Source organism: Triticum aestivum, chromosome 2D (assembly GCF_018294505.1).
Source record: "Triticum aestivum cultivar Chinese Spring chromosome 2D, IWGSC CS RefSeq v2.1, whole genome shotgun sequence".
NCBI classification, from domain to species: domain Eukaryota; kingdom Viridiplantae; phylum Streptophyta; class Magnoliopsida; order Poales; family Poaceae; genus Triticum; species Triticum aestivum.
Genome location: NC_057799.1, coordinates 582,763,175 through 582,788,586, shown reverse-complemented (window position 1 = coordinate 582,788,586; position 25,412 = coordinate 582,763,175). Strand labels below are relative to the sequence as shown.

Here is a 25,412-nt window from a genome sequence, read left to right as displayed (position 1 = left end):
CCACTCGGTAATGCACATCACTATAAGCCTTGCAAGCATTGCAACTAATGAGTTACTTGCGGGATGATGTATTACAGAACGAGTAAAGAGACTTTCTGGTAACGAGATTGAACTAGGTATTAAGATACCGACGATCGAATCTCGGGCAAGTAACATACCGATGACAAAGGGAACAACGTATGTTGTTATGCGGTTTGACCGATAAAGATCTTCGTAGAATATGTAGGAGCCAATATGAGCATCCAGGTTCCGCTATTGGTTATTGACCGGAGACGTGTCTCGGTCATGTCTACATAGTTCTCGAACCCGTAGGGTCCGCACGCTTAAAGTTTGATGACGGTTATATTATGAGTTTATGTGTTTTGATGTACCGAAGATAGTTCGGAGTCCCGGATGTGATCACGGACATGACGAGGAGTCTCGAAATGGTCGAGACATAAAGATTGATATATTGGAAGCCTATATTTGGATATCGGAAGTGTTCCGAGTGAAATCGGGATTTTACCGGAGTACCGGAGGTTACCGGAACCCCCCCGGGGGTTTAATGGGCCAAGATGGGCCTTAGTGGAGAAGAGGAGGGGCGGCCAGGGCAGGCCGCGCGCCCCCTCCCCCTCTAGTCCGAATTGGACAAGGAGGGGGGCGCCCCCTTTCCTTCCTCTCTCCCTCCTCCTTCCCCCTTCTCCTACTCCAACTAGGAAAGGAGGGAGTCCTACTCCCGATGGGAGTAGGACTCCTCCCTGGCGCGCCTCCTCCTGGCCGGCCGCCTCTCCCCCTTGCTCCTTTATATACGGGGGCAGGGTGCACCTCTAGACACAACAATTGATCCCTTGGATCTCTTAGCCGTGTGCGGTGCCCCCCTCCATCATAGTCCACCTTGATAATATCGTAGCAGTGCTTAGGTGAAGCCCTGCATCGATAGAACATCATCATCGTCACCATGCCGTCGTGCTGATGGAACTCTCCCTCAAAGCTCGGCTGGATCGGAGTTCGAGGGACGTCATCGAGCTGAACGTGTGCTGAACTCGGAGGTGCCGTACGTTCGGTACTTGATCGGTCGGATCGTGAAGACGTATGACTACATCAACCACGTTGTGCTAACGCTTCCGCTTTCGGTCTACGAGGGTACGTAGACAACACTCTCCCCTCTCGTTGCTATGCATCACCATGATCCTGTGTGTGCGTAGGAATTTTTTTGAAATTACTACGTTCCCCAACAGTTACTCTTGCGTGTTTGAGCACCCTAGACGGTTGAGGTCACCGCGGAGCCATAGTCCATTGTGGTGAAGCTTCATGGTGTCGTTGGGAGCCTCCAATTAAGTTGTGGAGATTGCCCCAACCTTGTTTGTAAAGGTTCGGTCGCCGCCTCCAAGGGCACCAATAGTGGAATCACGGCATCTCGCATTGTGTGAGGGCGTGAGGAGAATACGGTGGCCCTAGTGGCTTCTTGGGGAGCATTGTGCCTCCACACCGCTCCAACGGAGACGTACTTCCCCTCAAAGGGAAGGAACTTCGGTAACACATCCTCGTCTTCACCGGCTCCACTCTTGGTTATCTCGTGCCTTTACTTGTGCAAGCTTATTTGTGTTATATCTATTGCTTGCTTGTGTGCTTATTGTTGTTGCATCATATAGGTTGCTCACCTAGTTGCATATCTAGACAACCTACTTTGATGCAAAGTTTAAATTGGTAAAGAAAAGCAAAAAAATGTTAGCTGCCTATTCACCCCCCCTCTAGTCAACTATATCGATCCTTTCAATTGGTATCAGAGCCTCGTCTCTTTTTAAGGACTTTACCGTCCGAAGAGTATGGTTGACGTCGTAGACGGTGTGGAGGAGCACTCCGGTGCGAATCCGGTCTCGTCTACGGGAGATGGGGGAACCGCGGTCTCTCGTGAGGAATTCAATGTGGCGTTGGACACATTGAAAACCTCCATGACGACCGAGGTCGAAAGCATGTTTAATAAATTCTTAGAAGGGCTTAAACTTTCCACCGCACCGTTGAAAGTGGGTGATCCCGCTAACAAGGTGACGGATGCTACCTCCGACAAGGGGGAAGCTACTAGCGAGAAAGCTCCTTCTTCTAGTGGTAAAAATGGCACCGGCATCTTTGCCCATGTGGAACCTCCACTTGTCTATGGTGGACCGCTTCCTTCCACTCATTTGAATCATGCCGGCCCGGCCACTAAGATTGAGAAGAATGTACAATTTGATTCTTGGGTCTATCGTTTTAAGCGTCATTTAAATCATGTGAACACTAACCTTTGGAGAATCATTGAAGAAGGTTTCTATCCGCATGACCAAAGTAACTTCACTCCTAGAGAAGCCGTGGATAATCAATTCAATGAGAATGCTCTCCTCATCATCCAAGAAGAATCCCACCCGAAGATCTTCCTCATCTCCGCCCCTACTCCATGGCCAAAGATGCTTGGCACCAAGTGGTTTCCCTCTATCGGGGAAGCGCAAGCATTCAACGCTCCAACTATGAAGTGGTGCAAGATTAAGCCGATGGGTTTTCAATGAAAGAAGATGAAGAACCTCATGAGCTTTATCGGAGAGTAACCAAACTCGCGATCTCTCTCCGAGATCATGGAAGTAAGGACACGGATGACAATTGGATCAAGCGCAAATTCCTCAAGGCAATGATGCCCTACCATAAAGCCATGTCCTCCGTCATTCGTCAAAGGCCGGACTTCCACACCTTGTCCTCAAGTGAAGTGTTGGATGAGTTCGTTGCTATGAGCATCTTGGACAAGACCGCCGACAATGCGGTTCTACGCTCTCAAAGAGTAAAGAAGCCCAACCTTGCTCTAAAGGCCAAGGTTAGTATGGAGGAAGAGGATGAAGAGGAAGAAGAGGAGAGCAACCTCGAAGATACGAAGTATGCCTATCATGAACACATGGCCCTTGCTTCAAGGCAATTTTGGAGCAAGAAGAACTCAAGGCCCAACTTCAACAAGAACAATTCAAGTGGCGCAAATGGCAAGCAACGAGTGAGGACTTGCTTCAACTGTGGCAATGTGAGCCACTTTGTTGCGAAGTGCCCTTATGAGAAGAGGGAAGACAATGGTGGCAAGCTCATCCGAAAGGACAAGGCCAAGTCGTTCCCCAACAAGAGCAACTTCACCAAGAAGACTCCTCCCAAGGCATTGGTGGTACAAGAAGAGTACAATGAGGATGATGACGATGATGAAGATGGTGAGTCGGTTGCCATGGCCTCCGTTGCCATTGCGACGACTCCACAGGTGTCTCTCTTCGACTCACCCAATGAGAGCATCACCGCCAAGTGCCTCATGGCTAAAGCCACCAACAAGGTAACCCCCAACATCAAAACTACCATCATTAATAATCCTTCTTCGATGGATAGCATTGATGAACATGAGGGGACAAATGTGGAGGAGAATGAGTTTGAGACCTTTATGGGTAAACTCAAGGGTAAATCCAAGAAGCACTTCGTTGCTCTCTTGGAACAACTTGGTGAAGCCAATGACATGATCGAGGCTCACGAAGATACCATCTCTAAGATGGAGGGGCATAGTCGTGACTATGCCGATGAGATTTCGGATCTTTCCAATGCTCTTGACGGAGAGCGTGGTCTTCGTTTGGCTCTTGAGGAGTCACACAACGATGATCATGCCAAGTTAAAGAAAGATCTTGATCATGCTCTTGTTGTTTCTCGTGTGCTAAACTCCGAGGAGGCAAAGCTTGGGGTTGATCTTGCTAGACTCAAAGAGGAGTTTGACATTCTCGACAAGGCTCACAAAGTCTTGAAGGGTGTTCATACTAGCCTCAAGGAGTCTCATGATCAACTCCAAGTGAAGCTAACCAAGGATAAAGCCACCTTTACTCATATGGTGTTAATTGATAATGCAAATGCTACTAACCCTTGTTGTGAGCATGTGCATCTTGTTGAGGAGAATGCTAAGTTGAAGGAGCAACTTGAGAAAGGCCTTGTGTCATGCATACAAGGTGAGAAGAACCTCAACGACCTTTTGAGCAATCAAAAGGAAGTTGTGGCCAAGGAGGGGATTGGATTCGCACCCAAGCCCAAGAACAAGAAGAAGAATGACAAGACCAAACGACCTCCTCCTCTCAAGCAAACTTTTGTGAAGGAGGGAGAGGGTGCTTCCAAGGAGAAGAAGAACAATGCGAAGGGTGGCGGTGTCAAGAAGGGCAATGCCACCCCTCCCAACAAAGCCGGCGATTTAATCCTTCTTATGTGTTATGCCGTGCTAGTGATGGGCATGTTTATGCCAAATTTGTTGGTTCTCCTCATGAGTATATTGAATGGTCTATTTGGGTTCCTAAGACCCTTGTTACTAACATCAAAGGACCCATTACAAAATGGGTACCTAAAACCAAGCATTGATCTCTTGTAGGTGTTTGCTTCCGGTGGGGGGTCATGGTTGCTCGATAGTGGAGCTACAAATCATATGACCGGAAGCAAGGACTTGGTGGTGGACGTGCACAAGATTCCATCTATGCCCACCAATGTCGAGTGGGGTGATGCCTCGTCTTCTAAGGTATTGGGACTCGGCAAGGTTGTCATTTCTCATGATCTCACGATCGAGAAGGTCATGCTTGTTGAGTCCCTTGCATACAATTTACTTTCCGTTCGTCAACTTGCAATCATGGGCTTTGCCACTTTCTTTGATATTGATACCGTGGCCCTCTTGTGGAGCAAGACTCTTAAAGTAGCCTTTGTTGGGCATGTCGAGAACGGTCTATATGTGATTAACTTTTCGGAGCGACCCACTAAGACCGCGACATGCCTAATGGCTAAAGTTGACGTGGGATGGCTTTGACATCGCCGTTTAGCCCATGTCAATATGATATCTTTGCAAAGTCTTCTCAAGGGGGACCATGTCCGTGGACTAACGAATGTTAGTTTTGCTAAAGATCGTGCTTGCAGTGCTTGTATCGAAGGAAAGCTACATGAGAAGGCTCACCCTCCCACGACTATCATTTACTCGAAGAGGCCTTTGGAGCTCCTTCATTTGGATCTCTTTGGGCCTCCATCCTTTGATAGTCTTGGGGGTAGGAAGTATTGCTTGGTGATTGTGGATGACTATCAAGATACACTTGGGTGTATTTCTTCAAGAGGAAGAGCGAGACCCAACAAACCGTCATTGACTTTGCAAATGAAGCCCAACGTCAACACAATGCAAAGATATTGACAATAAGAAGTGACAACGGCACCGAGTTCAAGAACTACACCTTGGATGAGTTTCTTAGTGATGAGGGGATCAAGCATCAATATTCCGCACCTTACACCCCTCAACAAAACGGTGTTGTGGAGAGGAAGAACCGGACGTTGATGGATGCGGCAAGGACCATGATGTCGGAGTTCAAATCTCCATACAACTTTTGGGCCGAAGCCATCAACACCGCGTGTCATGCATCCAATCGGCTCTACCTCCGCAAGGGCTTGAACAAGACTCCATATGAGATACTCACCGGTAACAAGCCCAACCTCAAGTACTTTCGGGTGTTCAGGTGTAAGTGTTTCATTCTCAAGAAAGGTGTTCGGTTGTCTAAATTTGAGGCTAGAGCTTATGAGGGCATATTTGTTGGTTATGCTACAAACTCTCATGCTTACCGTGTCCTCAATAAATCCACGGGACTTATTGAGGAGACGTGTAACGTGGAGTTTGATGAGAATAACGGCTCCCAAGTGGAGCAAAGTGGCACTTGTGATGTAGGTGATGAAATTCCTCCTCAAGCCATAAGAAGAATGGGTGTTGGTTTTATCCTACCCATTGAGGAACCCCTTGTGGCCGAAGGAGAAGGACAATGCTCCACTCAAGTGGAGCCATCACCAACCCAAGACCCACACGCTTCCGAAGAACAAAGTGAAGGCCCTCAACCTCATGAAAAAGACCAAGGGCAAGATCATGCTCAAGACGGTGTTGACACACCAAGTGATGCCCAAGGTCAAGTTCTCTCCTCCGAGCAAGTTCAAGATCAAGAACAAGCTAAAGACGACGCTCAAGATGATCAAGTGACCGCTCCTCAACTCACCACCGAGGAGGAATTGGAGCGTCGTGCCGCCAAGATTGCATCCAAGCTCTCCACCAAGGGTCATCTCATGAAGAATGTGCTTGGAAGCATTCAAAAGGGGCTAAGCACTCGTAGACAATTGGCAAACTATTGTGAACATCACGCGTTTGTCTCTTGTGTTGAACCCCAAAAGGTATATGAAGCACTCGAAGATCCGGATTGGCTTAATGCCATGCATGAAGAACTCAACAACTTCGAGTACAACAAGGTGTGGAGATTAGTGCCAAGGCCAACGGGGAACCACAATGTCATTGGAACCAAGTGGATATTCAAGAACAAGCAAGATGCTCATGGGACCATCATTCGCAACAAGGCACGATTGGTGGCACAAGGCTACTCCCAAGTCGAGGGTATCGACTACGGTGAAACCTTTGCTCCCGTTGCTCGCCTTGAATCCATTCGTTTGTTGATTGCTTATGCTTCTCATCACAACTTTAAGTTGCAACAAATGGATGTGAAGAGTGCTTTTCTTAATGGTCCTATTAATGAGTTGGTTTATGTCAAGCAACCCCCCGGGTTCGAGGATCCCTACTTTCCCGATCATGTGTATCAACTCGATAAGGCACTCTATGGCCTTAAACAAGCCCCACGTGCGTGGTATGACCACCTTACCGAGTTGTTACAAGATCGTGGGTTTGAAGTTGGGCCAATCGACCCCACTCTTTTTACTAAGAAGGTCAAAGGGGAGTTGTTTGTGTGCCAACTATATGTTGATGACATTATATTTGGTTCCCCTAACAAAGCTTTCAATGAGGAATTTGCCGCACTCATGACCTCAAAGTTCAAGATGTCTTCCATGGGAGAGTTGAAGTTCTTTCTCGGTTTCGAAGTGAAGCAAAGAAAAGAAGGAACCTTCATCAACCAAGCCAAATACACTCAAGACATGCTCAAGAGATTCAAGCTAAGTGATGTCAAGCTGGCTTCCACTCCAATGCCCACCAAGTGCCAACTTGACATTGATCCCAATGGTAAAGCGGTGGATCAAAAGGTATATCATTCCATGATTGGATCCTTGCTTTACCTTTGTGTATCTAGACCGGATATCATGTTGAGTGTGGGAATTTGTGCATGGTTTCAAGCCGCACCTAAGGAAAGCCACTTTGTGGCGGTCAAGCGAATCTTTTGATATTTGGCTCATACCCCAAACTTTGGCTTATGGTACCCAAGAGGAGCAAACTTCAAGTTTGTAGGGTATTCGGACTCCGATTGGGCGGGAGACAAAGTGGATAGGAAGTCCACTTCCGGAGGGTGCCAATTCCTTGGTTGCTCTTTGGTAAGTTGGTCTTCTAAAAAGCAAAGTTGTGTGTCTCTCTCGTCCACCGAAGCGGAGTATGTGGCGGCCGACAGTTGTTGTGCACAACTCTTATGGATGTGGCAAGCTTTAAAGGATTATGGTGTCATTTGTGACAAAGTGCCTCTTTGGTGTGACAATGAAAGTGCCATCAAGATTTCTCTCAACCCGGTGAACACTTCAAGAAGAAGCATATTGAGATTCGGTATCACTTCATCCGGGATCACATTAGGCGAGGGGAGATCGAGCTCAACTACGTCAACACTCATGATAACCTTGCAGATATTTTCACGAAGCCGTTGGATGAAGCAAGATTTCGCGAGTTAAGGCATGACCTAAATATCATTGATTCGAGCAATGTTGCTTGAACCCTTGCACACCCCACCATACTCAACTTGTTGTCTTGTTTAGATGGAGGCATGGACATAGGGGGAGTGTTGTTCTCTCAATGAACTCTCCCACCCTCCATTATGCATAAATTGATCAACTCTTTCACATTAGCCATTTTGATGGTACTTGTGCTTCAAAGACGAGTTTTGGTCATGGGCCCAAGGATAATTCTTCGCGGTGCCATACCAATTGACTCAAACGTAGGTGGCTCTGGCCACCGCCGTCTCTTTGAAGAGGTTATGTCTCGAGGTTGTTTCTTGTTGTCCTTTGCCTTTCTCTCTTCGTGTTGAGCGTGTTCTCGTGGTGTCTTGTTGGCTTGAAGATTCCGTGCAAAGACCTCTTTTTCTTGTGTTTGAAACATGCATCTTCTTGAGCTCGCGGTACTACCGCGGCTAGCCACTGTACTACCGCGTGTGGTGTGCACGGTACTACCGCACCTAGCGCGGCAGTAATTTTTTTACTGCCGCCTGGGAGAGCGGTACTACCGCTTCGGTGCGGTACTTCCGCCCGAGCGGTACTACCGCGATGAAGCGCGGTACTACCGTGCTGACGAGTGCGCGTGGGGGGTTATGACTCGGGCAGGGGGAGTTTCAACTCCCCATACCCAGTCACTTGTCTCTCTCCACGCCGCCTCTCTCTCTCTTGCTCAAGAACGGCGCCGAAGACCCTCGCCGGATCTCCGTCTCCGGCCACTCTCCTCGGATTCCGACCGGTGGGATCGTTCCCCACCACTTCCTCTTGCCATGGACCAAGGTTTCTCCCCAAATCCCTCTCTCTCTTGGTTGTTCTTTTGCCTCTAGGTTTTTGGGGAGATGCATGTGTTCTTGAGATTTTAGGCCAAATCTTTGCAAGAGTAGGATGTAGGAGAGTAGTGTTGCGTAGAAATTATACTTGATATGTTGTCCCGTGGTAGATTTGATCAACCGTAGTACCGCCGCGTTTTCGCGGTTTTTCTCAGATTCAAAGTGGTTTGGATCCGCCGCCGTGCGGTACTACCGCATCTCCTGTGCGGTACTACCGCAGGTCCGGTACTACCGCCCGTCAGGTGCGGTACTACCGCACGAGCTGTGGTACTAAGGTCCTACTACCGCTCCAAGTCCCGGTAGTACCGTGTCTTCACACGGTACTACCGTGACTAGGAGCGGTACTAAGATTTTAGTACCGCGCGACCTGGCAGTACTACCGTTGTTGTCCAATCTTCTTCTTGGCAATTACCACGTATGCTTTCTACTTGTTTCCCTTGTCTTGCTAAGGTCTTTGCATTGACTCTTCTCGCTCTTTGTGTGTGCTTTTGCTTTGTGTCTTAGGTGGTGGCTCCGGTGCCCCTGCTCGCCGTTCCAATCCCAGTCGTGACACTAGCTCCAAGCGACTGCGCAATCAAGATGAAGCTCCAGAGGGCTCCAGTGGCCCCAAGCGCAATGTCAAGTCCTCCGCTAGCAAGTACAAGGAACCCGCCAAGGGCATAAACAAGATTCCACTTTCTGAGTTTATCCCTCGAAGGCAGATCAACCCATATGTGAATGCCCGTGCTATCTTCAGAGGCAATGACTTGTTTTGGACCAAGCAGCAGACTCTCATTTATCTTGATGTGATCAAGGCCAAGCAAAACACCTACGTCGATGTCAAGTGGATTGACATGAATCACATGAGGAAGGACAAGCATCGTGAGTACTTTGGAGAGGCTCTGGATTTGGTGGAACAGTTTGGTATTGAACATGTGATCTCCTTCCACCTGGACTATGACCCTGAGCTTATCTGTTAGTTCTTTGCCTCAGTTCACTTTCACCCTGGGGAGAAGCGGAGGATGACCTGGATGACCAATGGCCGTCAGTTGACTGCTACTTGGAAGGATTTCAAGGATCTGCTATAGGTTCCTGATGACGGGCTCACCACACCCGTAGGTGTTCGCCCTCATGCCAACCCTGAGTCCGCAAGCAAGAACAAGCTCCAGCAGTATTATGTTGAGAAGGTGCTTCCCAGTGGCAAGTCGACGTGGGTGCTGAACCCATTTCTGGACATCATGTATCGCATCTTCCGCAACTCTCTGTTTCCTCGCATTGGCGACAAGGACAAGGTGCATGCCTATCTGGTGGATATGATGCTCCTGTGCGAGGAGGCGCGTGTGTCTCAGACCCAACCACTTGATGTCTCACACATCATGTGGTGTGAGCTTCGGTTCGCGGTGTTCAACCGCAAGGTACCTATCTATGGACCGTACCTGTTTCTGTTGATCCCCAAGACTTGGGAGAAGTTGTTCCCTGGTGATGAGTTCCTTGCTCCAGACTGGATTCGGCATGAGTCCATCAGTCTCCGTGTCAAGCCCAAGTGGGCCAACACTACCACTCGTGCTGAGGCGTCTGCTGCTAGGAGGGCTGTTGATAAGGAGGAGGCTGAGGCAGAGGATGTTGCTGAGGACCGTGCTGCTGGGTATACCCATCATTCCTCTGAGCCCTCCTGGGCCAAGAAGCTGAAGGACAAGATGAAGACTCTGTTCTGCATGCAGGCAAAGGGGCAGTACAGGACTCACGTTGCTTCCAAGGAGAGTCGCCGCCGTGACAAGAGGATCATGAAGGTCTTTGGTGAGGCAGAATCCAGCGGGTCAGAGAGGCACATCACCCCGGAGGCCGAATGGATGGCGAAGCAAGGCTACAAGTGGACTGATTCTGAGGAGGACATCGAGGAGACCGTCCCCGCCGCCGAGTCTGACGGGGAGCATTGGAGCGATTTCTCTGCTTGAGCCACCCCTTGTGTGTAGGTGTCCTCTCTGCCTTTTTGGCGTCTCGATGCCAAAGGGGGAGAGAGTGTAGGGATTTGCGTGCTTGCGAGTCGTGTGTCGTGTTTGGTGTGTTTGCTTTATCGTTTGAACCTCGTTTGCTTTGGTTTGGTTTGCGCCTTTGAGACTTATCCTTCATATGGTGTAAGACATATGCACTTTATCCTATCTTAGTGAGCTTATGATATAATTGTGCTACTTATGTTATGCTCTTGTTTGCTATCTTGTCTAGTGTTAGCCTTACTTTTGCAATATATGCCTTGTCTATAAAATATAGGGGGAGTGTTGATCCTAGTATGTGTGTCGTGCAGTCCAAAGCACCCATCTAGATTGCACACATCTAGGGGGAGCCCGTCTATATTTTAGAGAGGAGGGGTTTGCGTTTGCTCAATATTATTTTCCTTTGTGCAAATCCTGTATTGTCATCAATCCACCAAAAAAGGGGAGATTGTAAGGGCATATTTATCCCTAAGGTGTTTTGGTGATTGATGACAATGCTTTTGCGGACTAATCGTGTGCCTTAACTTTCTCAGACGTTTCATCGCTAGGCATAAGACGGTTTGGTGCCCCTCGAAGACTATTGAAGACGACATTCTTTTTACGTTTCTTTTCGGTGGAATTGAGTCGTAGGAAAGCCGTACTATCAAGAGGGGATCCGCTTCGGAAAGGTTTGGGTGGAATCATCACGTACGCGTTTTCTTTCTTGTCTCCACCTTTCCCCCTGCGCTTTGGAGCATCCTCCGTTTATCCTCTATGCATTATGTCTTGGTTGCTGATATTGGGCTTGCGGTAGTACTGCTCCCTGGAGCGGTAGTACCGCAGGCACCTGCGGTAGTACCGGACCTCGGCGCGGTAGTACCGCAGGAGCCCACGGTAGTACCGCTCCTCTGGAGCTGTAGTACCGTGGCCCCCAGGCCAAGTGCCGCTGCTTTGCGGTAGTAAGGGCGGATGTAATTTTTTACATCCGCGCCTCCGCGGTAGTACCGCGCGCGACCTGGCTCAGCCGCCACGCGGTAGTACCGCTCCTCCAGTTGTAGTACCGTGTCGGATTTTTGCATCGTTTGATTTTCAGCGGAAGTAGGCACGGATGTATTTTTATTCATCCGCGTCTTTCCCAGGCTAGGCCATTCCTGCCTTGCGGTAGTACCGCAAGGGGGAGCGGTAGTACCGCTCCTGTGGAAGTACTGCTCTCAGCCTCTGTGCTTCAGGCTTGACCTAGTTCCTGCCGTAGCAGAGGTAGTACCGTGTGGCCGTGCGGTAGTACCGCTTGTCAGGGGCGGTAGTACCGCGATTCACAGGCTGGTTAGGTGGATAACGGTTGGATTTAGTTCTCGACTATAAAAGGGGTGTCTTCTTCCTCTAGTTGACTACCTCTTCCAACCCTAAGCTCCATAGTTTCTCCAAGCTCCATTTTCGCCCGATCTCACTCCCTATCCAATCAAACTTGTTGATTTGCTCGGGAGTGGTTGAGAAGGCCCCGATCTACACTTCCACTAAGAGAAATTTGATTCCCCCCACTAATCCCTTGTGGATCTTGTTACTCTTGGGTGTTTGAGCACCCTAGACGATTGAGGTCACCGCGGAGCCATAGTCCATTATGGTGAAGCTTCGTGGTGTCGTTGGGAGCCTCCAATTAAGTTGTGGAGATTGCCCCAACCTTGTTTGTAAAGGTTCGGTCGCCGCCTCCAAGGGCACCAATAGTGGAATCACGGCATCTCGCATTGTGTGAGGGCGTGAGGAGAATACGGTGGCCCTAGTGGCTTCTTGGGGAGCATTGTGCCTCCACACCGCTCCAACGGAGACGTACTTCCCCTTAAAGGGAAGGAACTTCGGTAACACAACCTCGTCTTCACCGGCTCCACTCTTGGTTATCTCGTGCCTTTACTTGTGCAAGCTTATTTGTGCTATATCTGTTGCTTGCTTGTGTGCTTATTGTTGTTGCATCATATAGGTTGCTCACCTAGTTGCATATCTAGACAACCTACTTTGATGCAAAGTTTAAATTGGTAAAGAAAAGCAAAAAATTGTTAGTTGCCTATTCACCCCCTCCTCTAGTCAACTATATCGATCCTTTCAATATGAATGGTGCCAGGGGCATATAGGGTTAGCCTCCCTGATCCCCTTCGCCGTGTTTTGTCTCCTCCACCGCCAGGCGTAGCCAAGTCCGGTGAGTAATTTCTCGCTCCTCTCCACACCATTTTCTCAAAGTCGGGCAGATCGACGGCCTTCAGATCCGCCCACGGCCATGGGGGCCACATTGGGGCAGGTGTAGCCATGGGGGTGCGCCTCCGAGCAAGCGTGCCCGCCACCCATTGCCGCCGCAGCCTCGTGCACACGACTCAAAGGCTGGAAGCTCGAGAAATGCCGTGCCGTGGAGCGATGAGGACGACGAGCGCAAGGCGGCACGGGACTGTGGCAGCCTCTCCCGGAGCAGCGACGGGGTCGTGACGGCTGGGGTGTGCTCGCCAAGCACATCATGTCCGCACGTAGTGCGGACCCACGAGACCATGGCAGCCCTTTTGGAGGCCAAGAAGGCGGCGGCGATGGGCGACCTGGAGGCGCAACACACCTCCTCCGTGCAGTTCTACCTCAACATTGAGGACACCCCGCATGGCAACAAGTTCGATCCATAAAGCCTAGGGTTTAGGGTTTCATTTATCTAGGGTTTGGTTTGTAATTTGTATGAAGTCTGTTTGTTGTTTGTTTTCGTTTTGTGAACTGTGTTTGATAAACTGTCGCCTGTTCTCAGTGAATAAATTCTCGCGCGAAGTAGTTTTTCAAATTATCCAGCATCATTTTGCATATCTGTTGCGCCTGACAAATTTGCAAACCGTAAAACCAAGTCTGGGTAACTTAGCCGGGACGAAACATATAAGGACAAAATTAACAGTAATTTGACTCAGTCGTACACGCATGCATGCACACAGTTGCATATGTTCTTGGTCGTACCTACAGGACGCGTGTACGCATGCAACATCATCCATCGCCTTGTTTAATCAGTCTATCTATTACTTACGCAGTAGCAGATCGTTGTCACATCGACCATGGCCACGGGCACTGGACGCGACTTTCGAGGCAGCGCGAGCAAATGCCGCGCCTAGTGGGCGTACGTAAGGACTTTGATTAACCTTCTTCGACCAGTCCCAATCATACTATATATAGGTGTTGATCAGGCTTAGCGTACGGGCAACACCTTCTTCTCCTTGTTTTAATATGTCCAATTAGTGCACCTGGCTGGCTGCTAGCTAGCTAGGCACGTAGTAGTGGCTTGCTATTAGGTCACAGTTGGTTTCAATCGGTCATGTGATAGATGCCTTGTACTATGTGGCCTTTGATGCTCAATCTAGCGCTGTGCTTACAGTCTTAATTGTCGAAAAGGGTGCTACAACTTGATTGATTAAAGTAGACGTAGTGCACAGGTGATACTCCTACTTTTCGCTGTTGTAGACCAGGGAAAACATTGTAGTAGCAGCTTTTGGCTTTCTTCGTCTACTATCTCTAGCCTAATTAAGACGCCTCGAAAAGATATACAAGTATAGCATTTTAGGTTTATACCCTTTCTTCTTCTATTTCTAGCCACTTGACTCGTTATGGGCTTATGGCGCCACGAAAAGATGCACCACTGTAGATCTATCCTTCTATCTATTTTGTTGATAAGGAGGAGTGTAGAATAAAAATTCCCAGTATGCATATGTGTCAAGGATGAGGTAGGCCCACAATCCAAGAGCAATGCATGCATGCAACCATGCATGTAAGCCGGATCTAAGAGTAATAGGCAAACTAAAAAGAAACATAGAGGAGGGTATCTATTTTGCTGATAAGGAGGAGAATATATATGTACTTGGCAATGTCATGCAAGGCGGAGTGTGGCATATCTACCATGCACGGGGTATCCCTTGGACGGATCCATCATCCGTGGTTGCTTTCAGATTTATGTCACTTTTTAGTTGTTATCAAAATTTATCTCATTTCTAAATGTTTATTTCGTTTTTTGTCTTGTTTCAACGTGTAACATCATATGTCATTGTGTATCGATAAAAAAAACACTTGTTTTTGGATCATGTTTGCTGATACAAGACCACACACGGTACACCCTTCATTTCAAAATAATTGATGTTTTAGGATTGTTCTAAGTCAAAATTCACTAAGTTCGACCAAGTCTGTATAAAAATCTATCAACATCTGTAAAACCGAATTTACTTCATTGGATTCATTATGAAATGAATTTTCATATTGTATGTATTTGATATCATAAATCTTTGTTGAATTTCCTATAGACTGGGTCAAACTTAACAAAGTTTAACTTGGGAAAATCCTAGAACTTCAATTATATTGGAAGGGAGGAAGTAAAACATTAAGATACACTTTAAGACAGAAAGAAAAACTCAATATAATGCTGTATGAAATAAGAAAAATTCTAAGAACAGTGAAAAGAATAGCATGAATGTCAAAGCAATCACAAACTGTAATCCATGAACAGGATATCCAGCGCACGGTACAATTGCTTTTCTCATGCATGACATGGCATGCAGTGAAGTAAAGTAAACTCTGAAAGAAAAAAAAAAGAAAAAAGTAAAGGGGTACATGTTGTATACTCCCTCTGTCTTTTTTTTAGAAAAGGAGGATGACCGCCGGCCTCTGCATCTGGGCGATGCATACGACCACTTTATTAATTATTATCACAAGACCTTACAAAGCCATACAACAGCAAGACTAAAGCCACCGTCTAAGCAACAACTGTCGCTATACCTATCCAATTGATGAAGGGGCCCAGATAGTCTGGGCCTAGTACCAAACAGACATCACAGCCAAATCTAAACATCTAAAACCTGAGGTCCCAACCAGGACGCCTGCTGGGTATGGGGCACCTACCAGTCCGGCGCACTCCTCAACCAGGACGCCTGCCGGGTATGAGGCCGCCGCAGCCACCTGCCACCAATCAATCTTCAGAGCTGTACTGTTGCATGTACCGTGCCAGGTCTCTCTGCCATCGACGCCACCACGACGCCCAACAGCGTCGTCCTCCTGCGCGAGTCCATCCTCCCACAGCGAACTCCGAATCTGCACTGCGCCACGCCGTCAAGATCCGTCGCCATCAGTGTGTAGGATGAAGCACCGCTCCACCAAAGAATCTGTCCTTTGGTCCCTCGATCACGTGTGTACCTCCAAGAATGACGCCCCCAAGGGAGGAACGACACCAGAGCGCCGCCGTCATCCGATTATCCGATCTAGGGTTTCCCCCGGAGGTAGCAGAGAGTGACCTTGAACTTTTCCACGGCAATGCCTTCAAGAAGAGAACGACGCAGATAGCGCCGCCACCGCCGGCCTTAGCAGAAGCCGAAGGCAAGTTTTCACACAGATCAGTTCAAAGGGATCCAACTCTCGTCCACGGGCCGCCGTAACCACCAGCACCACCAGGCAGACCCTGGAGTATCGGCAGATCAGCGAGCCGCCGGCACCACCGCATCCAGATCGCCGGCCACGCCGGGCCGCCACAATCCCCCGCGCCGTCCGGGTCAGAGATGGAGCCGCCGACCGCGCACAGGGACCGCCGCCGCCTGCACACGCCGGAGCGCTGCTGAGAGCCCAGCGCCCGCCACCGCTTGCCGAAGCCAACCGCCGCCCGAGCACCGGCGCCATCGTGGAGCCATCAGATCGGGGAGGAAGACGTCGCGCGCCGACCACCCTCGCGGACCCCCGCCGCATGCCCGAGCGCCAGCGCCACCGCGGCGCCATCAGATCGGGAGGAGGAGGAGCCCGCGCCTCGCCGCCCCACGCAGACCACGCCGCCGCCATCGCCGCAGCGCTACCAAAGGGGAGCCCCGCAGATCCGCCGACGGCCCGACGTGCTGCCGAGCTGAGCGCCGCCGCGAGGGCCGGCCGTCCCGCGCCGCTCAGGAGCCTCGCGAGGAGGGAGGGAGCCCCGCCGCTGCCGACGCACGCGCGGGCTTTGCCCAGCGGCGTCCCCTGGCGGCGGCGAGGGAGAAGGAAGGCGAGAAAGGGGAGCGGCGGCGGCGATCTAGGGTTCCGCACGGGCCGCTCGCGGGAGCGGCACGGGGGACGGGAGGGCTGACGTGGGTGGACAACGGGCTGAGGTCTGTCCTAAAATAAGTGTCTCAACTCTAATACAACTTTGTACTAAAGTTAGTATAAATGTGAGACACTTATTTTGGGACGAAGAAAGTAGTATATTGCACCTGCATGCGAAAGGAAAGGAAAGATACGTAACAATCAGAAACTCACTTTGGCTCATAAGTGCATATTTTTTGGACATATGCACCCATTGTACCTTCTTTGCTTCATTTTTGTTGTGTTATATCGTCGTCGGCAAGGGTGAAGATTGTACTTAGGTAGCAGCTAGCAGGATAGAGTATATCAATTGTGAGCAGCCTGTCAGCCATGGGTGACGGAGCAGCCAGCTTGTACGTACGTACCTACGCATTTCCAAACTCCTACTACGCAGCAGTAGCTAGCGAGCGAGAAGAGGTCGAAAGAGAGCGAGAGACAGAGAAGAGGGCCGGCGGTCACATCTTCTCACATGGCGCCATGTGCAACAGCTCGACCCAGTTGCTTGCTTCACCGGTAAGTAAATAAACAAATACTACAGTGAATAGACTGGTAAGATCGATTTGTCTTGTCACGTTTGCTATGCAAGAACTGCAGCAGCAGCTGGCAGCCATGAACAGCCATTGTCAGTTCCAAGTAACCCATCCCATGCAGCAGTATATACTACCATACACACACAAGAAAATAGGAGAGGAGAGAAGAGAAGCCCACAGAGAGTTTTCTTCTCCTAGCTCTTTGTGGCGCGGCGCCGCATTGCAACTGCATCCATCGACCGGTAATAAGCAACCCAACTCACTCATCCATCTCTCGCCGCCGGGCCTTGATCCATTCCCTCCTCTCGCGTTGCTGTTCATAGCTCTACGTTTCGTCTTGATCCCCTTCGATGATTTATCCTCTCCCCCTCCTATCCTGGCTGAGAGCACATCGTGCTTCTTCAATTCCTTATATCCTTGTACGGATGGATCATGGATTCTTGTGCTGCTCCCGCTCTACATGCATGGGCATCCCTTCCTGCTTAGGGCTCTTTTGATTGAAAGCAATTCTATAGTATTTTTGGAGGATTGATATTTTTTAGAATTTTGCCTACGTTTGTCCTTTGATTCATAGGATTAAATCTCGTAGGAATTTTTTTCATGAAATCATTTGTACTACATTTAATAGAAAATCTAACATCCACTTCAACCTCTTTTTACAATTCTTTGCTTTTCCCGTGAAATCAAACACTCCTTGCCAATTCTATAGGATTCAAGTGGACATGACATTCCAATCCTATAATTTTTCTATTTCCAAGACTTTTCAAAATCCCGCGAATCAAAGAGACCCTTAAATTTGACGTGTTTGCTATTTACATGTTGCCTAAATTTTTTGTTACGTCTGATTTCGTAGAGAAGAAGCTGAGGGCAGAGGCACATGCGAAGCTCCGTGGCCGAGACGGCCGCGTCATCCCGGCGAGGCCATGTCAGGGCCTTGCTAGAGACGGGGACGACGACAACATGGCTAGCCGCGTTGTTGCCGACGTTGGCGAGGATGAGGGGTTCTTAGGTGCGGGTGGGGCCTTTTTTTTTACCGCGACTCGGATTAGAAGATAGCGAACTTGCCCGAAGCTAGGAAAGATGCGGCTGCCGCGCATCATCGTTGTAGGCGAGGCACCACTAATATGTCCATAACGTTAGCAGGTAGCCGATGAATGTTGAGCACTTGTGGATTCATCAGCCAGGAATGTACTCCCTTTATTCCATAATATAAGATGTTATTATGGGACAAAAGAGCATCATTTAGCGAGCTAGCCTCTAAGTAAGAGTTTCATTTTAGCTTCTACAACACCAGGCGGGATGAGCAACCCTATACCACGTGTAGCCACACTGGGACAAGGGTTCTTAGGTGCCCTCAGATTATGTAGCAACCTCGCCGGAAGCATGAACGGGGAGGTGAGCGGCGGCGCTGCAGCGGGAGGTGAGGCAAGGATGGGAGGAGAGTTGGGCCCAGCCATTGGATTTCAATCCAAGGGCCGAGGAAAAATCAGTCGACTTGCATGTAGTCCAGTGCTAAGCTAGTAATAATCGGAACACATCACAGCCACCGCGACGCCCCTATGATACGACAACTAATTAATACCACTCTTGATTTCATACATACGCACACATATCAAGATCTGTTTTTATTTACTTCACATATTAGCTTTGGTCAAAGTCAAGCTTTATAAACTTTGAAAAAAATTATAGACAAAAATATTGACATGTACAATAACAAATCAATACCATTAGATTCATTATTGAACGTACTTTCTCGTCATATAGATTTTTTATCGTAAATATTTATATTCTTTTCTATAAACTTGATCAAACTTTATGAAGTTTGACTTCAGTCAACTCTAATATGCAGAGTAAATAAAAACGGAGGGAGTACAACCACCACTATAGCTACACCTCCTTCAAGAAGGTCAACTTGCATGCATGTTCAACCTGAGACCAAATTAACTCTTGGTCGATTCATGTATGGATATGTCTCTCTCTCTTAACTTCGCATTCCTCTGCAGGACAACCTGAGTAGCATGCAAGGCAGGACAGCGGCCCCTGCGGCCAGCAGCAACCCCCCAGCTCGCCCTCATCAAAGCCACCCCGATGCCGCTGCTTCGTGGACAAACTCTGCCGGAGAGCTCACGCTACCCAACGGCGACCTCTACTCCGGCACGCTGTCGGGGGGAGTACCGGAGGGCACGGGGCGGTACGTATGGTCAGGCAGCGGCTGCGTGTACGAGGGCGGGTGGAGGCGGGGGATGAGGCACGGCAATGGAAGGACGGAGTGGCCGTCCGGGGCCGTCTACGAAGGCGAATACTCCGGCGGCTTCATGGACGGCGAAGGAACGTACACCAATGGCTCCCCGTCGTCGTCTTACAAGGGGCAGTGGAAGCTGGACCGCAAGCACGGCCTCGGGCTCCAGGCGCACGCCAATGGCGACGTGTACCAGGGCTCCTGGGTCCAGGGCCAGATGGAAGGCCAGGGCAGGTACACGTGGGCCAACGGCAACAGCTACGTCGGCACCATGAGGAACGGCCTCATGTCCGGCAAGGGGGTCCTCACCTGGAGCACCGGCGACTCGTTCCAGGGGAACTGGGTCGCCGGCGTGGCACACGGCTACGGCCTGTACACCTGGGAGGGCGGCGGGTGCTACCTCGGTACGTGGTCCAGGGGGCTCAAGGACGGGAAAGGCACCTTCTACCCTGAGCGCCGCAGGGTTCCCGCCGCTCGCCTCGACGACCTGAGGAAGAGGGGCGTGCTGCCCGACGTCTCCTTCGGCACCGGCGCGGACCCAGAGCCCGCGGAGGCGGATGCGAGTTTGTCCAGGAGGAGCTCGGGCCTCGGGCGGCCTCCGATGAAGAAGAGGCCGTCCCTGCAGAGACGCCGGAGTATCGGCGCGGCCATCGGCGTGGCCGTCGGGGTGGTCACCGGAGGTCCTGCGGGTCCTGAGAAGACGCTGAAATGTGAAGACACGGCTGGTTCCAGCTCCCAGATACTCGAGAGGGAGTACGCGCAGGGCGTTCTGATCAGCGAGGTCGTGCTGGATAAGAGCCTCCCGGATTCGCCGTCGTCCAAGAAACCGAGACTTCGACGGAGCAGGAAGGTGAAGGATGCCCAAAGGCCTGGAGAGACGATAATTAAAGGGCACAGGAGCTACGATCTTATGCTCTGTCTGCAACTTGGAATCAGGTAATGCATAACTCCTGTCCGGAATTAGTAATTAGTTGTCGCTATACATCCGTTTGAGCAACAACTAATTCTGCACGGCGGAAATCTAAATTTTCAACAGTTTCCTTCTCTACATTGCTGTGAGCTATGAAGCCTATGATCCGATAATTTAGTTTCCTTTATCGACATGAGAGTGTTACTGTCTTCTAAGGTTGAATGTGGCTGTACGCCTGTACTCAAGGTTTTGGTTACCAGGTGGTAAATTCGGTTACCACCCGGTAACCGCACATCTCGGCGCCCCACGGGAAATTGCCTTACCGAGGAAAAAAATCCGAATTGTGAATGAATTTTGGCTGAATTTTTTCCAGATTCAAAATTCATTAAAAATTCGTTTGGTAATAGCCCGGTATTTTCCGGTTAGCGCGGTAACCAGATATCTCCGTGCCCCACAAGATTTTTTTTTGCATACAGAATCAAAAACCTTGGTTTTACTACTCAGGTATACAGTTGGGAGGATTACGCCGATTCAGGAGCGTGAAGTGCGAGCTTCTGATTTTGGCCCCAAAGCAAATTTCTGGATGAACTTCCCCAAAAACGGATCACCGCTTACTCCTTCACATCGTGCTCTAGATTTCAAGTGGAAGGACTACTGCCCAATGGTTTTCAGGTTTGTGCTTCACTGTTCATTCAACACGGGTATATTGTTGGTCAGCATGTGTTATTTTCATTATCTAAAAAATTATGTTCTTCTGTTGATCTAGTACATTCGTATAACTTAGCTTAACACCAGAAGAAAAAATTATAAGGATGTCATCGAGTAACTTGAGTAGTTCAATGGCTGAAGTGTTACCCTGTTGCAATCAATCTGAATATTGTTCTGCAATGATATTCAATGCTTATTAACTCACACAATTTGAAATTTATTTGTTTCAGTAGCTAGTGAGACACCCTTGCAGTATTTTATTTTTCAGAACATAACAAGACTAATTTGTTGGTAGAATTTGATTATAGAAATTTGAGGGAGATGTTCAAGATTGATACAGCAGATTACATGATTTCCATTAGTGGAAGTGATGCACTTAGGGAGCTATCTTCTCCTGGAAAGAGTGGGAGTATCTTTTTTTTATCGCAAGATGACCAGTTTATGATCAAGACTCTTCGGAAATCAGAAGTGCAGGTTCTCTACCAATTCCAGCTCTTAATAGCAATAGCAAGATTCAAATGATCTGGAGTTTGCATGTCTCACCCAACACTTGATCCAAAACGGATATCTTCATTGGTCCAAAGCTTTTAGCTTATCTGAACTAGTTTCCTAGTTCACTTAATGTATCATATTAGCACTCGAATCAAACTTTTCCTTTTTGCTCATGTTCTTACATGAACACCATTGATATTTACTTGACATGATGCAGGTTCTTCTGCGTATGCTTCCGTACTATTATCGTCATGTCCATGCTTATGAGAACACACTTGTAACTAAATTTTTTGGCCTCCACAGGGTGAGACCTTCCAGCGGCCAAAAGGTAGTGACATTATTAACTGTTGCTGACATTTCGAAAATAATAATAATTATTAACTGTTGCTTGAGCTCCCTATTTGTCTCATATAAAAAATACAGTCTTAGAACTTGTCAAAAAAATTATAACTGTGATTAGTACCGCCTACAAAACCTTCTTATTTTGTTCATGTCAAAAGAATACTATTGGGTTTTTCAAGAGAAGTAGTTTAATAATATAATTATTTTTGCAACTCAAAATATAATTATTTTTATTTTGCGACTTCCGATGACATATCGCAGTTGCAATTGATAGTCAAAGTTGCAGAGACTGTCTAAAGCTTCTTATATTGTTTTTAACGGCGGATTAATTTCCTTCAATCTTAAAAGGATATTAGTTGTCTTATCTGATTTTTCCTATTCTAGCTACTTCTTTTCAAATGATGGTAGAAACTAAACCGTGGATTTTAATTGTTTGTATATGCAGTTTCGATTTGTAGTGATGGGCAACATGTTTTGCACAGAACTTAGAATTCATCGAAGATTTGACTTGAAAGGTTCGTCTTTGGGTCGTTCTACGGAGAAAATTAAAATCGACGAGAACACGACACTGAAAGACTTGGATCTGAACTATTCATTTTATCTCGAGCCTTCTTGGCGGGATGCTTTGCTTAAGTAAGCATGTTCGCTCAGAAAAAAACAGCTTATTCTCATGACCATTTATCTTTGTAACAACAATGCTATGTTCATGTTTTGAGTAGGCAGATTGAAATCGACAGCGAATTTCTAAGGAATCACAGTATAATGGATTACAGCTTGCTTCTTGGTTTCCATTACCGGGCTCGTCAAAACCTACAAATAGGATCATCATGTCCTGAAAGCATTTTGCCAGATAAACTAACTGTTCTTTCAGAAGCAGGTAAGAATGCAATCTATATCTTATTTCTCTGATCGTATGTTGTCCAAATAACGCATTCTGCAATAGCATTTTTTGCTTGCTGATATCGATAATGCAGATGCCGCGGAGAAGGATTCCGCTTATAACTATCGAGATGGGCTGATTTTGGTGCAGCGAGGCAGTGACAAAAATGGTTCAGATGCTGTTGGCCCGCACATAAGGGGGAGCCGTCTGCGTGCGCCGTCGGGTTGTTTCGAGGAAGTAGACCTTCTGCTTCCAGGCACAGGAAGGTCATTATAAATTGATTTCTGTTGTTCCATCCTCATGTTCTTCCAATGCTAAATGCTAAATGTATGATCTGAGATGATTGAATTTGTTGTGAAATTGAATAGGCTCCCGATCCAGCTAGGGGTCAACATGCCCGCAAGAGCGGAGAAAGAAGGGAAACAAGAAGAAGGCAGCAAATCACTCCATCACATGTATGATGTGGTGCTCTACATAGGGATCATTGATATTCTGCAGAAGTATAACATGACAAAGAAGATTGAGCATGCATACAAGTCCATCAAGTACAAGTATAACCCCTTGTCAATATCTGCAGTTGAACCTCAATTCTACTCGGAGCGCTTCCTCAAGTTTGTCGGGACGGCCTTCCCACAAAACTCATCTAATCAATAAATCATCTTTCTTTCCTCCTCTCTGGCTAAAAAAATGTAAAAAAAGGAAATCCAATGAAGTGTGTTTGCTTGATACATTAAATCTTGTGCATGTGTATGGTTGAGACTGTTGGAGGCAATGTATGTATGTATTTGTCAAAAGCAACATAGACAAAACTAGGCATCAGCGAGGGCTCATTATGAATGGATTTGGTTGTGGATTTTTGTCATATTGACTTGACCAACCACTCCACTCTCACGGCTCTCCTGGTCCTGCTCATTGGCACCCTCCTCATTGCCGCGGCAAGAGCCTTAGCCTTAGTCGGTGTCACCGGCATTGGCGCTGGAGGAGGCGGCTACAATGGTGGTGGAGGTTGAGGAGAAGGTGGTGGAAGCTCCGGTCATCATTGTGGCTTTGGCTATGCACTTGTCCTACTCCCACCCGACGATGGTTGCTATCCAGCGTCCCTCACCGTCGATGTTCCACTCCTTGTCACCATGGATAACAACGATGTGCGTGAAACATAGGGCGAGGAGCTTATGAACATCAATCCTTGTGCTTGCCATTGATGTAAAATATTCTTCACGTATCTCTACTACTAACACAAAAATATATAAGCCAAATGGATGCTTTTGTGTTCGGTAACTTGCTTCAAAAGAAAAATAATATATAAGCACTTTTTTTGCAAGGGAATATATAAGCACTCAAAGGGCATACCAATATCCTTACATAATGATGCAAATGGAAATGTCCATTTGAATTGACCAATCAACACATTCTTAATGTACTATTAATTACATTATTACCAAAAATGTTTTAGAATGATCTAGAGTGATCACCGTATATGGATAATCATCGTGTCACTTTTAACACTTCGTTAGCTATAAATTGGGTGATAATACAATTTTTACATACATGATTTTCTATTGCAAGAAGGTAGTATAACCAATTTCATATTATCTCCCGCTTCAATGATATATCAGATATGCCCCCATCAGTGATTATGTAAGTGACTCAACCATGCGGAAGCCAAGGAGCATATGACTTTTGGGTGCAACCACTGGGAGATGGCACGGGATACTTACAACCGATTTGGTTGATGATCCAATAATAGGATAGGTTGTGGCACTTTTTTATTTTTTTTCTTCATTTCAGCTCTACTTGCGAGCTTGTACTGAATTTAAGACATGTCTTACTTGCTTAATAATATGGCTGCATGCATCAATAAGATGCAGAGATCGGGGGTAATCCTCCTTTTAAAGAAAATTAGTGATTCTGTAAGTGACGACATGAGTGAGTTTTAAGTATTAAACACTAATTTTTTTGGGTAATAAGGATTAATCAATAAATCTTTCCTTGGACGACTCTATGTTTACAATGAAGGATTTAAACACCATGCCCAAGCCTGCAACAATTATACAAATCACACTTTTCCTTACTATTTAACACTTGTTCTTTCTTAATGATACTAATGACATTTAATGATTACTATTCACATATTTCAAAATTTGCGAGTATTGATGACATTTTCTCAAAATTGGATACTTTGTAGTGAAATATCCACATCACCGAGCTTGGGTTAGGTTCCGCTAGGCCCAACCAAGATCAAGGCCTATGCACTTGCTTCCAGTTTTCTCTCGAAAGACACAATTTCAATGTATTTGTCAAAGTAAGTTCATGCTATGTTGCACGCTTGTGAGATTAAATGCTAGCACTCAGTTCATCGAAATTTTATTTATTTTCAATCTAGTATGATCATGCTAGGTTACACATACGTGAGATAAATTCCTGGTTGGCAACATTCAGTTCAGTGTTTACTCATATGTTAACATATCACTCCTTAGTCTTATGCTTCTTAAGAAGGCTAAATTAGTAGCATGTAACTAAGAACATTGCGCAATTGCCGACCTAGCCAGCCGCCGCCTCTAAAAAAAGCCAGCGTTCTCTGCCTCCCGCCGGCGCCGCCGGTCCGTCCCGTCTCCGGTGGCCTTAGGGCCATGGAGGCGGAGTGGATCTCGGCCCTTGCCGGTGGGAGGGCTCCGTTTTTATATCTTTTTTTGAGCTTTGTTAGGGTTTGTGTTCTGCTCAGGAAGGCAAGA

At 47.7% G+C, this 25,412-nt stretch overlaps 1 protein-coding gene across 6 annotated transcripts; it reads left to right on the top strand.

Moving 5' to 3' along the window:
• The first annotated feature begins 17,215 nt into the window (after positions 1–17,215).
• On the top strand, positions 17,216–23,474 carry LOC123054694 (phosphatidylinositol 4-phosphate 5-kinase 9). 6 transcript variants are annotated; one of them, XR_006426301.1, is made up of 11 exons: positions 17,216–17,351; positions 17,963–18,118; positions 18,959–19,015; positions 19,113–20,284; positions 20,763–20,930; positions 21,275–21,440; positions 21,676–21,786; positions 22,246–22,433; positions 22,520–22,677; positions 22,831–22,946; positions 23,049–23,092. XR_006426301.1 is itself a non-coding variant. In XM_044478521.1 (11 exons), the coding sequence occupies exons 4-11, from the start codon at positions 19,128–19,130 to the stop codon at positions 23,332–23,334; spliced, it is 2,406 nt and encodes an 801-aa protein (XP_044334456.1). In that variant the 5' UTR covers positions 17,217–17,351; positions 17,963–18,118; positions 18,959–19,015; positions 19,113–19,127; the 3' UTR covers positions 23,335–23,474. The 6 variants fall into 6 exon arrangements, 5 of the variants coding, with proteins under 5 accessions (XP_044334456.1, XP_044334458.1, XP_044334459.1 ...); XM_044478521.1 differs by having other exon boundaries at positions 17,217–17,351; positions 22,775–22,946; positions 23,049–23,474; XM_044478523.1 differs by having other exon boundaries at positions 17,217–17,351; positions 17,963–18,124; positions 22,775–22,946; positions 23,049–23,474.
• The last annotated feature ends 1,938 nt before the right edge of the window (positions 23,475–25,412 follow it).

What these genes read in the sequence shown, in the direction of transcription:
- LOC123054694 (XM_044478524.1), top strand. Translation starts at nt 19,128, where the DNA reads ATGCAAGGCAGGACAGCGGCCCCTGCGGCCAGCAGCAACCCCCCAGCT. An exon ending in TTCGGAAATCAGAAGTGCAG is followed by an intron (nt 21,441 to 21,675) that starts GTTCTCTACCAA and finishes GACATGATGCAG; the next exon opens with GTTCTTCTGCGTATGCTTCC. An exon ending in CTGCTTCCAGGCACAGGAAG is followed by an intron (nt 22,947 to 23,048) that starts GTCATTATAAAT and finishes GAAATTGAATAG; the next exon opens with GCTCCCGATCCAGCTAGGGG.